This window comes from Silene latifolia, unplaced genomic scaffold (genome assembly GCF_048544455.1).
Source record: "Silene latifolia isolate original U9 population unplaced genomic scaffold, ASM4854445v1 scaffold_20.1, whole genome shotgun sequence".
In the NCBI taxonomy this organism is placed as follows: Eukaryota; Viridiplantae; Streptophyta; class Magnoliopsida; order Caryophyllales; family Caryophyllaceae; genus Silene; species Silene latifolia.
Window position 1 is genome coordinate 12,981,731 of NW_027413163.1, and position 13,518 is coordinate 12,995,248.

At 37.9% G+C, this 13,518-nt stretch overlaps 3 protein-coding genes across 3 annotated transcripts; all 3 read right to left on the reverse strand.

The window, feature by feature from the left end:
* Positions 1-576: 576 nt before the first annotated feature.
* LOC141638421 (geraniol 8-hydroxylase-like) lies at positions 577-2,684 on the reverse strand. The gene is made up of 2 exons (XM_074447829.1): positions 1,649-2,684; positions 577-1,362 (listed from the first exon to the last, which is right to left on the reverse strand). The coding sequence occupies exons 1-2, from the start codon at positions 2,543-2,545 to the stop codon at positions 847-849; spliced, it is 1,413 nt and encodes a 470-aa protein (XP_074303930.1). The 5' UTR covers positions 2,546-2,684; the 3' UTR covers positions 577-846.
* Positions 2,685-3,743: 1,059 nt separating this feature from the next.
* On the reverse strand, positions 3,744-5,751 carry LOC141638420 (geraniol 8-hydroxylase-like). The gene is made up of 2 exons (XM_074447828.1): positions 4,836-5,751; positions 3,744-4,593 (listed from the first exon to the last, which is right to left on the reverse strand). The coding sequence occupies exons 1-2, from the start codon at positions 5,727-5,729 to the stop codon at positions 3,988-3,990; spliced, it is 1,500 nt and encodes a 499-aa protein (XP_074303929.1). The 5' UTR covers positions 5,730-5,751; the 3' UTR covers positions 3,744-3,987.
* Positions 5,752-6,595: 844 nt separating this feature from the next.
* On the reverse strand, positions 6,596-8,471 carry LOC141638422 (geraniol 8-hydroxylase-like). The gene has a single exon (XM_074447830.1). It carries the CDS (start codon positions 8,244-8,246, stop codon positions 7,305-7,307), a length of 942 nt encoding a protein of 313 aa, XP_074303931.1. The 5' UTR covers positions 8,247-8,471; the 3' UTR covers positions 6,596-7,304.
* Positions 8,472-13,518: the final 5,047 nt, after the last annotated feature.

Here is a 13,518-nt window from a genome sequence, read left to right on the forward strand (position 1 = left end):
TATATGTTATTTGTACCAAAAACTCCAACAATAGCATACTATGTAATGAAAGGGATATCCTTAGATTAGTTTGGTATAACCATATACGGAAATGGAGAGATTATCCCAAAATTTACCTACCCCAAAACCATCGGTCCACCACCCAAAACATCTCCCTTTCCACCCCAACCCACGTTGCCGCCCTCACCTACATTCCCATAGTCACCATCGTCTTTAGCGGCTCTATCAGTGACACTTGTGATCTAAACCTTGCTGCCTCGCAAGTCGCACCTAAAACGTCAATCCACTCTAATGCAACCCCATAGGCCATAACCCTATTGTTTAAGCGTATTGTTAGAATACATCTTCAGTTGCCTTTTGTTTTTCAAAGCGTTTTGCTTGTGACGGGTATATTTCGTCACAAGCTGAAGACGGGGTAAAATGTGACACATTTAAGACGAAAATGTAACCATTTTACCTAAAAAGTTGTCAGAACAATTTCCTAAGCTATAATAATTTGTCATTAAAATGGTCACATTTTGTCGTTAAAATGGCGACATTTAGTTCGTCTTCAACTTGTGACGAAAAGTATCCGTATTCAATCAAAATTGGTGTTTATTTTTTAAGCTTATTGTTTTCTAATAATCTAAACAACTCCACAAGTCACCCTATTACATTATTCTCGTTAATCGTTATCAATCCAAAAAAACGTTCACCCATTGTTAAGTTCCACACTATCGTTAATTCATTTTCCCGACCAACATCGTAATAAATCCGAGTCATAAAACACTCAAATTCGTGTATGAGCCGGTATGGCGCAAAGTCGCTGAGCCATTTCCAACGTAAACTTCAACTCTTCATCCATATTCACCTCCTTTCCCGAAAACCCACCTTCAACCTCCCATGAATCAACGACCCGAGCATCAAATGGAGCATCCGAACCGCCATGACCCGCCCAGGACAAAACCGACGACCCGACCCGAACGTAATCACCTCATAATCTCGACCATTACCCGACCCGATAAACCTATCCGGGTCGAACTCATCAGGTCGGTCCCAAACATCCGGGTCTCGCCCAATTGCCCATATGTTAACCAATATTTGCGCATTTTTCGGAACCGTAAACCCGAATACTTTTAGGTCCGTATCCGCTTTTCTGGGTACTGATAGTGGTACTGATGGATGTAGTCTTAGGGTTTCTTTTATGACTGCGTTTAAGTATGGAAGGCGGTTGATGTCGGATTCTCGTATTTGATTTTCGATTCCTATGACTTTTCGGAGCTCGCTTTTTGCTTTTCGGAGCTTTTCCGGGTTGTGTAGTAGCTCCGCCATTGCCCATACTAGCGTTGTTGATGTTGAATCCGCTCCTGCTGATAATAAATCCTGTGTAAATCATGCGCATAACATGTTTGATGAAATGCCTCAGTGAATGTTTTCAAAGATTTCTAATTTGATTTTCCGTCTAAGGTTTGAACCCCTCAGGACGATTTCTACTCGAATATTTTGGACTAAAGTATGTCACCATGGTATAAAATGTGGTTGACCCGGTGTGCGTGTGATCGCAGGATATCACGTATAGCTAGGGATTTACTCCTGGGATACTGATGTTACGGTTGTGTATTTGATCATTCGCATCTAAATGAAACTGAAATAATAGATTGGTACTTACTGTAAACAAATGTGGGATATCCGGTTGGGCAATCTGATCTTCATTCCTAGTTGTACTGAGCAATGCATCTAGAGCGTCATTGCATTGTACTGAGCTTGTCAGCCGCTTTCCTTCGAGTCTTTGGTTGATCATGGTGTTGAAGAGATCAATCATCTTTCCAAAATGAACGCCAATCTTCCTCCTTATTTGAAGCGGATCCATCTTCCTGAGCATCGGAAAGTAATCTGATAAGTTGGGTTTCCCGGATAAATCCATTATACCGCGAATGCTCTCTTGAACAATGTTGGCATTTTCCGAATTTGAGGGATCATTTAAATCCAATGAGAACAAAGTAGTAGATAGCAGATTCATGGTAGTGTTTGATGCTAATTCACCAATATCAACTACCCTCCCATCTTCACTACTTTTCTTAAGGTAAGAGTTCAAATCATCCACAATGTTGCTTCTCAGACACTGACTAGCATCAAGACTAGCTGCGGAAAATATCTTCGTGGTCGATATTTTGGACAGGTTATACCATGTTGGGCCATCCGGTAACCAGATTAGTGACCTCTCATGATGATTGTGTGCTCGGACCGCGTCAATGACAGTCCGGCTAGACACTGAACTGTCATTATTTTGAAGGATTTCCTTAGCCATTGTTGCTGAAGAAATTACCACTGTCGGAATCTGGCCGAGGTGGACCATTATAAGTGGACCATAGGTCTTGGCAAGCTCGGCTAAGGCGGTATGCGGGTTTTTGGCGAGGCTAGGGAGGTGACCGATGACGGGAAAAGAGTGGGGCCCTGGTGGTAGTTTCCTGGGATGTGATTGGTCATCTTTTTGTGTGGCTGAGATGAGGAGGTAGATTGCAGCCCATGCTAAGAGAAGACACAGTATAAAACTCAGGTAATCCATATGCCTCCTTTGCTCTCTATGTTAAAATGGCTGTTTCTATGTTGTTGTTGAATGTTGCTTTCTGTCACTTGTCTTCTTATATTGTGTCTAATTAATGTGACCTTGAAGCCATATACTTAGATTGGTATTGACTTTTGACTTATGGAATATGGATAGGAAGTGGTAGGCATATAAAAAAGGGATACTCATAAAATAGTAAAAATGTTTAATGATTCTTAAATAGCAGTGTTTTTTTCTTTAATCTTAAAAATAAGGCTCTTTTTATATATACGATAATACGAGTATTTATGTAGCAAGCTGGGTTCCCTCCCAACTTTAATACACAAAAGGTGTTCCTGTATTCTTCTTCCGGGAATTTAGGGGAAAAAAAATATCTAAATTGCCACTTCGGCATTTCCTATAGTAGTTTGTGATAAATTTTTCTTTTCACGGGGTGAATCTCGTATGAAAATTGTTGTCGTTGTTGAGTGACGGTTCTGTAGTTTGAAAAAAAAAAAAATCTGAATTTTTACTTGTGTAAATACCGTGACTGTGCTTGGGGAACGTGTTTAATATTTTAATACACCAATCATGAAGCCGTCATACCTAAATTCTGAAATAATGTCTGTGAAATCATTATTATTATATAATTTTGGGGTGAATCATTTACAAAACAAATGTATGAAAAGAGGAATTTTTTTACAACACTTCTAAACAAAGAGTACCTTTTACCCAGGGTGCAACTAGTTAGAGAACCAGCTCAGTTGCACATTTGTATAATGTAAACAAATGGTAGGACTTAAAACGTGAACGCAAGACTTGGAGCAAAACGATTTATCCCTTGATAGCAAATTGACCAGTATTAGGTATATTACCAATATAGCTGCGATATGCAAAATTTAGAAATTCAAAAAATCAACGATAAGTAAGACTAGCTCATGTACTAGAGTAGACAGTATGTTGTGCTCCATCTGTAATCAGTAATTGTTTTTTCTTGATTTTCTATGACTAAGATCTTGGGGCCTCTAAAGACTTAAGAGACTTCTATCTTGCTATAGTTTTGATAGACAAATGATCGGTCAGTCTCATCCTCACAGATGAACTTAGAGACTGAGAGCCAAGGACTCCGGACCATCTGAAGAGAGAACACAAAGACGCCATAAAGTTGGTGACTTTAATAGCCCCAAAAGGCAAAAACAGGACTATCGGTCTATCTGGATAGAGTCACATTGTCCATTAGGCTGGACTTTATTAATCGAAATTACAGTCTTAACATTTAAACTTAAAGCAAAGTATAATACATTAACATTGGTGGGGCTAGAGTGATGTTGTCCGTTAGACTGCTACTACAAATTGAAGTTCAACTTACCATAATCAAGATGATATCATCTTAGATAATCCTCCGTTTTATTGTGTACTTTTGCTTATCAAGAAGCAGTGGGATTTGTGCGGCCTGTTAAAACTCAGACACGAACAGGAATGACACGAAGTCTTTCAGCTTTCTCCAAGGCTATCCCGAATTTTTCATCCATATTCATCTCCTCTGGCAGAACACCATCCTGCAACTTCCAGTCAAACCCATGAATTAAAGACCCCAACATCAAATGCAACATCCGGATTGCTAGTGGCAACCCAGGACAAATCCTTCGGCCTGCACCAAATGGAATAAGCTCAAAATCATGACCTTTGACATCAATTTGTGATCCAAGGAATCTCTCTGGCTCGAATGAATAAGGGTTCTGCCAGATATCTGGGTCCCTTCCAATTGCCCAGGCATTGACTAAGACTTGTGCATTTTTGGGTACCGTAAACTCAAAGAGCTTAACATCCAAATCAACCTTCCTAGGTAGCAGTAATGGCACTGCTGGGTGAAGTCTAAGTGTCTCCTTGATGACAGCCTGTAAATATAACAGCTGACTGATGTCACATTCTTCTAATGAGTTTCCTTTTCCGACAATTTCTTGAAGCTCTAGTTGTGCTTTCTTCATTTTTTGTGGGTTGCGAACTAGTTCTGTCATCGCCCATTCCAAGGTGGTCGATGTTGTATCTGTTCCTGCAGCAAATAGGTCCTGTAAAAAAGAGATGTTAAGGTTATAAAAAAGAACAGATTTCACTACCCACTAGCTGGTGAAGTCATTGAGGTTGAGGAGTGACATTCATGAATTGAGTTTGAAACCCACAACATCAAAAAATGCCCAGTGACTCCCTTTACACAGGAAAAAAAGTTTTATTATTTTATTATTTTATTTTTTATTATGGGTGTTTCTTAAATGTCACAATGGAGTAATGGAAGTGAAGAGTAAGTGGTCACCGCTAGCAGAAAAGGGATCTTTGACGGTTCAATCTCCTCAACCTGTTCTTGATCGATGCCTATTAATTCATCAAGAACATCATTTCTTGCTTGTATTGACCCTGATGGCCTCTTGCCTTGAATCCGCTCATCAATCAATGCCTCGAATATATCAACCATCTTTTGGAAGTGCACACTTGACCGCCGTCTGATCCCTTGTGGGTCTACCTTCTTGAGTATGGGGAAAAAATCTGCAATATTGGGTTTCCCCACTTCTTCCATTATACTCCGTATAGTGTTTCTAAACTGACGAGCAAATTCAGATGTGGGGTCGCCCATATCCATTGAAAAGAATGTGCTTGATAGCAAATTAAGGGTAGTAGTAAAAGCTACGTGGCCTATATCTACTGCTACCTGATCTTCACTGCAATTTTCAACATAAGAGAGGAGACGTTTCACCTTATCTTTCCGAATGCTTTGACAGGCGTCAAGCCTGCTAGTAGAGAAAACCCGGGAATTGCAGATTTTGCGCAGGTTTCGCCATTTAGACCCCGCTGGCAACCAGGCTACAGAGTTTTCGTGGTGATTAAGAGCACGAATGGCGTCAACAATGTTTCGGTTTGAAAAGGAAATATCGTTCTTTTGAAGTGCTTCTTTTGCCATAGCTGCAGATGAAATGACCACAGTTGGGACCCGTCCTAGCTGGAGAATCATAAGGGGTCCATAGGTTTTAGCTAGTTTTGCCAGAGAACGGTGTGGCTTGTTTCCAAGGCTGAAGAGATTCCCAAAGATAGGTAGAGGTGAAGGGCCTGGCGGTAGAATCACCGTGTTCGAGTTACTGCGCCCTGGTCTTGAAAGGAGTTGGATTGCAAACCATGCTAATAGGATGCACAGTCCGAAGCTCAGGTAATCCATAATAATCACTTTCTTTGTCTTTTTTTTTTTTGGTTTATGTGAATTTGTTGTGGTGATATTTTTCAAGGTCCTTTGTTAATTCAATCTTTAATTGCACGCAAAATCATATATTCTAGTCACTATCATTTTTTTTTGTTTTAATTTCTACATTATTTGAACTTTAAAAGTCAATGTGAGTGATTGATTAATGTACCGCCAAAGTTGTATAGAAAGCAAAATGGAACTGTGTTAGCATATAATTAATTAGTCACTGATTGGTTGAATGAGGTTTAAGTAAAATAACAAACAATTGGGTTCTTATAATATCCATCAAATTATCTATTCTAAGATCTGCTAGCCATAAACAAATCTAAGATTTTCTTTTTCTTTTCGCTTTCAAGCTTACTTGAACAAGTGATTATTGTTTATGCAATAATCTTGGTTGAACTAATACTATCAAATTAGCGCTTAGCAATAAATAAAGAAGGGAAAATGCGAGGGGGAAATTATATATTGGTTCACTTGTAGATATCTATGAATACATCGATCACATTTTCTATCCAATGAGTACTCAACAATATCATACATAAAACATCATTGCTATATGTTGGTGAGACTTGGCGTTATGCAACTATGCTTCGTAGCCCTCAGTCATCCCCATTTCCGATGCCTTGTGACGACCTAAGACAATGCATATAATGTAGACCAAATGTACCTGGGTCAAATTAAGATCCAGAATTTTGAGATAGGCCTATTAAAACAGAAATAAATGTTACTCCTTAATTGCCATTTTTCTGAATAAAAAAAATGGTACCCACTACCCTCTAGATTCACTATGCTAGTCTGCTATACATGCTGATTAAATGTCGATAAATTATTTTCTCAGAAGGTAAAACAACATTTCTCCTTAACCAATAAGAGAAATACAATCTTTCAGAAACATAAAAGATAAGAGAAATACAAGACCAGTAACTTATGAAAACATTATGGTCACTGCTCTTTTCAATGCTTAGATAATTCCCAATTACATACTCATTCCTGTATAATCTCTACATTATCGATTACTACATGATTAAATATTTCATAGAAACTATCTCACTTATGATTTGATCTAGGGGACACTCACAGGCATCCAACTCTGCCTCAGAGAGGGTGTGGGACCGGAATGGCACGAAGTCGCTGGAGTTTTTCCGATGTCAAGCCAAATTTCTCCTCCATATCCATATTCTCCGGTGTAAGTCCATCTTCTAACTTCCAATCAAATCCATGAATAAGAGACCCCAACATCAAATGGAGCATCCGAATTGCCAAGGGCAATCCTGGACATATCCTTCGGCCAGCACCAAACGGGATCAAGTCAAAGTCACGGCCCTTAACATCAACTTTAGACCCTGATTGATATGACCCGACTGTGCCCAGTCTGAACTCTGAACTTTATTGGACTTCAAATGACCCGATCCAAACCACCAAATCCAAAAATAACCCCATGCAAATGACATGACTTGTCCTGAAATACGATACCTAAGATTGTCTACTTAATAAGTGGCAAAAAAAATTTGATTCAGACCCAAAATAACGAAATTATAACACCCTAAATCATGCGACCTGTATACACCATGGACGACCTGTTAACAGGGAAGAAGAGTTATTTACCACCAACAAGTTAGGAACTTGTGATTTTGGTATTTCTTCAGCTTTTTCTTGATGAATGCCTAACAATGCATCAAGAGCATCAAAATCTTTAGTTGCCCCTGCTGGTCTCTGGCCCTTCAACCGCTGATCAATCAGGCTGTTGAAGAGATCCATCATCTTCCCAAAGTGAAACTCCGTGCGTCGTCTTATCCCTTGTGGGTCTATTAATTTAAATATCGGATAATAATCTACCACGTTGGGTTTCCCTACTTCCTCCATGATTCCCCGTATAGTGACTCTAAATTGACGGGCAAATTCCGACGTAGGATCTCCCATGTCCATTGAGAAAAAGGTGCTAGATAACAAATTAAGAGTAGTAGTGAAGGCTGCTTGTGCAAACTCCACTGCTAAACCAGCCTCACTACACTTCTCAACATAGGAAAGAAGATGTTTGACCTTACTTTTTCTAAGGCTTTGACTGGCATCGAGTCTACTGGTGGAAAATACTTGAGAATTGCAGACTTTACGCAGGTTTCGCCATTCTGTCGAATATGGCAACCAGGCTACTGAGTTTTCATTATGTTTGTATGCACAAAGGGCGTCAACAATATTCCGGGTAGAGAAGGAAATGTCGTTCTTTTGAAGGGCTTCTCTAGCCATGGTTGATGATGAAATGATCACGGTTGGAACCAGGCCTAGCCGGAGCATCATGAGTGGGCCATAAGTCTTGGATAGCTCAGCCAGGGAAATGTGTGGCTTGTTGCCTAGGCTAAAGAGGTTACCAACGAAGGGTAGAGGGGGAGGACCTGGTGGTAGCACCCTGGAATCTTTCTTTGCTGTTGAAAAGAGGAAGTGGATTGCAAAGCATATTGGTAGAAGACACAGCACAAGTGTCAGGTAATCCATCTTACATGAACTGTGTTTTAGTATCTTTGTTAATGTCAATTTGGTGTTGTGTGCAAAATTTTGTGTGTATTTTTAGCTATTGATAGAAGTGAGTTTCTTGATGAAACGAGTTGCATGCACACTTGTTTTATAGTCATATCTGATGGGAAATGAAGTGACCATAGTCTATTTTACTCTCTCGGTCCTAATTATTTGTTTACCTTTACTTAAAATAATCCTCATAAAAACCAAAAAAATGAACAAATGATTGATACAGAGTACTTGGGGAAACGATCAAATTTTGTGAGAATAAAAAAATGAACAAATGATTGATGTAGAGGGAGTACTTGGGGAAATTCGTTCAAATTTTGTGATACGGTTGGAAATAAATCAAGAATTATTTTTAACATGGAATAGTATCAATTATGATCCTCTGCGATTAATTACCATTGTTATACTCTCTACTATGTACTACTCCATCATTTAACTCCAACTTATCCATTTGTTCTTTGGAGGTCAAAGTTTCTTTAGTAAGTCTCCTGAGAGACCGTCTCTCTTAAGAATTTGTGAAGTTTCTAAACTTTGACCGTATAGGCGTATATATGTCCAAAAATATCAAATATTAAAATATGGCACTTATGGATTTACAGCTGTTGTCAAAAAAACCTTCTATAAAAAATATTTTCAAAAAAAGATAATAACCTTTATAAAGCAGCTCACTGCATAATTCTTCGTGATTTCTTCCCTTCTTAAAATTATGGATTTGGATGATTTTAATTTTTTGGGGTCATTTTATGATATTTTACTGGGAGACTTCTCGTTTTCACGGGACAAAAATCCTCTTCCAAATGTTTTTGTTTCACTAACATTTACACTAGTACTCCGTAACAATTAAAGTACTCTATTATTTGAGAAAAATTTGATTGGATACCACATATTATTGAGTCACAGAACAACAAAGTTTAATCATCAACATATATGGCATAAATGTTACGTTCATCTAATTCTATCTACTATATCATCAACATATATAGCACATATTAATCACACCATCACTTTCATTTTATGGACATCCCATTATATCATCACCAAACTTTGTGTACTATGCCAATGAAAGCCTAAGTGTCGTGTAATATACTTCCTCCATCCAATTTTAACTTCGTCCTTTCCAATTATTTGCTCATTATTTTATTTTTATTTTTGAACTTGCTACTTTAATCTTTCCTTTTTCGTCTGTTTTTTATGGCTATTATAATTTTGAATCTCATATCTTTTCTTTGATTTTATTTTGCATCGCAATCATGAAACCCTTTTTGTGTCAAATGAGACATGAAAATTAATAATGAATGAAAGGGAGTGGTTTTTCTGGAATGATGTGATATATCGGGATCACATGATTTTGAGTCACATTTTCAGTTCTACATTTTCACTAGTTGTAATTATGAAAGAGTTAAAAACTCGAACAATCTCACATTTAAATTAATTTCCTTTTCCCCAAATTTCACTTAATTTTAAGAGACAACACAACCTATATTTGTGTAATTGTGTTCAAAATAAACTTTGTTGTAATTAAAAGGTCATAACTGACTAGTGTTTGGCAGTCCCTGTGGACATGTGGTTGTTGTGAACTTCACTGCTGTTATGTCTAGTGTATCCCTGCATGCATGTATTGTAGAGACATTTTTCTCCTGACTCACTGGCTCTTAAACACACTACTTATTACGGAGTATTTGCTTTTCTTGTGACTACAATACCCAAAACATTGTTTGCCTATATTTTCCTATAGAACCGCCTTACACACATATAAAACGGATCTATCAATTACACATAATGACCCATTTAAATGAAAAGTTAGTTACTTAAAAGAGCCGGTTTTAAAACATCTTGTGTAAGGCCGCTAATTTGTACTAAAAGAAAACACTATTGAAATAGCAATTTACTTCTGTGCCTACTTTGCCAGAATTTGTTTCTACTGTAACGTAACTTTGTTGATGAATGCGAAGAATGCACAACGTGAGCATTATAGAGGGAAATGATAATGCCTCTACACTTTTGTTTAATGTCACAAAAATACAAGCTAAGTTGAAGTGTACGTTACTATTCACTGTCTCATAAACATGGGTGGCATTAGTAATTTTAGTAGTGGCATTGTGCCTTCCATTATAGAGTAGGAGTCAGGGGCGGACCCACGTGGGGGCCGTGGGGACAAGTGCCTTCCCCCCTTCCCAAGAAAAAAAAATTAAGAGTACGGGCGCCTACTGCTGAATTTCGAGACAAACAATAAATACGCTACACTGTCACTACTCACTAATAATCATGTAAGTTAGTCCAGTGATAAGGCACTTGCTCTACTTACGCCAAGCCCAGGTTTAATTCTTGTTGGAGGCGTTTTATTTTTACGTTATTGAACCCAAGTCATTTTTATGGAAGAATAACATCTTTTAACCACTTCCACAGCCCTAAAGTTAACCATATAGCAAATCAAAAACTTATTTAAACCGTACTTTGTATCTCAATAGCCATCAATTTCTCTTTGTGATTGTTAAATGATAGACAATTTTAATCATCAAGTATTTATCGGAAATGAAAATTTTTACTAGACTTAACTACTCCCACAACCCGTAAAAATTTAATTATGGTAAGTGAGAAATTATTATCTTATTTAAACTGTATTTCAACCACCATCAATTTCTCCTATAGTTTTCTTTTAAAATTAAAGCAATTTCAATTATGTGGTATAAAATTACTATAAATTGAAGATAAAATTCCCAAAATAGAAGAAAAAGTACAAGAACTAGACGACCTTGGAAAAAAATGTGTCCACCACCTCGGAGATCCTAGGTCCGCCACTAGTACTAGGAATTGAATACTTTTAACATGTACTGAGTTGCATGTGTTTTGCAGCCAGAGAGTTTTTTTTTTGGTGAAAATGGTAAGCATATATTAATAAAAATACCATTGCATATATTAATAAAAATACCATTCAAGTTTTACAATCAAAGCGCACTAGCTAACGAAGCCATACATTTCAACTTAAGCATACATACCTCAGACTAGAGAGAAAGTAAACTAAGAACAGATTAAGAGCTCCATGTCGTCATCCTTGAGGGCCTTATGTTAAGATTATAAGGGGGAGACGATTGTATAGGGGAGAATTGTATTATTGATTGTTGTCAATCTTATGATAACAATACATGTATTTATAGTACCGAAATCCAACCCCTAATACGGTAAACCCTAATGGTAGCCGGCCCTAATGAGCCTAATAGCCTAATACCCTCCCGCAATCGTAAAGAGAGTACGTAGTACGAACTTTTTTATAGTACCGAAATCCAAACCCTAATACGGTAAACCCTAATGGTAGCCGGCCCTAATGGGCCTAATAGCCTAATACCCTCCCGCAATCGTAAAGACAGTACGTAGTACGAACTTTACGATTGGAGAAATACAAAGACAAAATATAAAAAGAAAAAATGAAATCTTCAATCTTCATCTTTTTCGATCCTCATCAATCATCTTCGTCTTCGAAAAGTGGCAAGATAAACGAGTATAAAGACTCGCTAGAAATTTTTCGAACAAGAACGTTAAGTTTTTCGGACTTGTCGGATATCAAGTAATTTGTTAGGAACACTAATCGGACCTAAACAAATTTAAGTAAAACAGAAAATTATCCGTCAATTTCAATATTTGGAGAACGCTAAGTTTTTCGAACCCCAAAATTAAATGCGTAACAACTCGCCAGTAAATTTTTTTACCACCTTAATCGAAACGGAAGACATTAAATCAAATTTCAAAAAAGAAGAATTTTAACTCCATTTTATCGTGCCTCATCATAAGGCTTATTTCAAATTAAAGGTATTTGATGGGGGTGTTTTGCTTTGTTTATTGAAAGGTCCTCACGGCATGCATAAGAATGAATATGGTTTCACATGATGCATTCAACTAAACAGAATGCATGAAAACGGATTTTTTTTTTAATTATATTGAAGGAGATTTTATTAAAGACAATTGTAAATCCCGCCGGATTTTTTTTTTAATTATATTAAAGGAGATTTTATTAAAGACAATTGTAAATCCCGTCGGTGAGCGTATGAATTTTCGCTCACCGGCAAGATGGCGGAAGCGATTTTAAGAGTCCTCTCAGGAAAGAGGCTCTGATACCATGTTAAGATTATAAGGGGGAGACGATTGTATAGGGGAGAATTGTATTATTGATTGTTGTCAATCTTATGATAACAATACATGTATTTATAGTACCGAAATCCAAACCCTAATACGGTAAACCCTAATGGTAGCCGGCCCTAATGGGCCTAATAGTCTAATAAGCTGGTGCACAACTAACCACTCTTCAAGCCCAATGGGCATTTGAGTGAGGGAGCGTAATAGGAATAATTATAATAGTTGGGCCTCAACCATCACCAAATAACTCTCGAAGTGTAATTCCAGCACACGGTACGGGGGAGCCGGTGCACAACTAACCACAGCCCAATGGGCATTTGAGTGAGGGAGCGTAATAGGAATAATTATAATAGTTGGGCTTCAACCATCACCTTAAGGTTGAACTGCTGGCTTCTGCAAACAATGCTGAAGTCTGCACGTATTTCGTGCCCACCAAAGAGAGTACATCAAAGCAAGGAGACTGGCTGCAACCTGTTGTTTGATCCTGGCAGAGGAGAAGGGGTACTGAAGCCACCATTTGCTAACCTGGGTGTATAAGGGATGTGATAACCAAATCCTGCACAGACAGAATAGCCAAGCACTGCCTACTATATTTGCAGCAGCCAGAGAGTTGAAAAGACTATTGTTGCACAATGTTGTTTTTGTTGAAAATATGAATTGTTTGCAACAACGGGGCCTCCTGAGTCCTGTGTGCATTTCTTTTCGCGTCTTGCAGCTAGTCACCTAGATGCGATTCACGTCTTTTGACGAATTCTAAAGCACTATCCGTAGCTTCGCCATAGATATTATATATAACCTTAAATTAGTATCACGTTAACCCCTGATCAATACCTTTATGTAGTGTTGACTATTTGATTTCATATTATGGCATAAACCATACTCCGTATTTATGCTGAAACAAACGATCAAGATCGATTTTGACTATCAATATCATAATCGTAGGTGGAAACCATATTTGACAGTGTGGGGTGTGCCCCAAAGAGAATGTGTAAATGAGTGGGCTAGTGGCAGACTCAATTCTGTTTTTTTTTTTGGTTACAGACTATGTTTCTTGGGTTCGGGCCTAATACATGCATGTAAATGTGGATGAGCAAAGAGTAACTGAAGTCCCCAA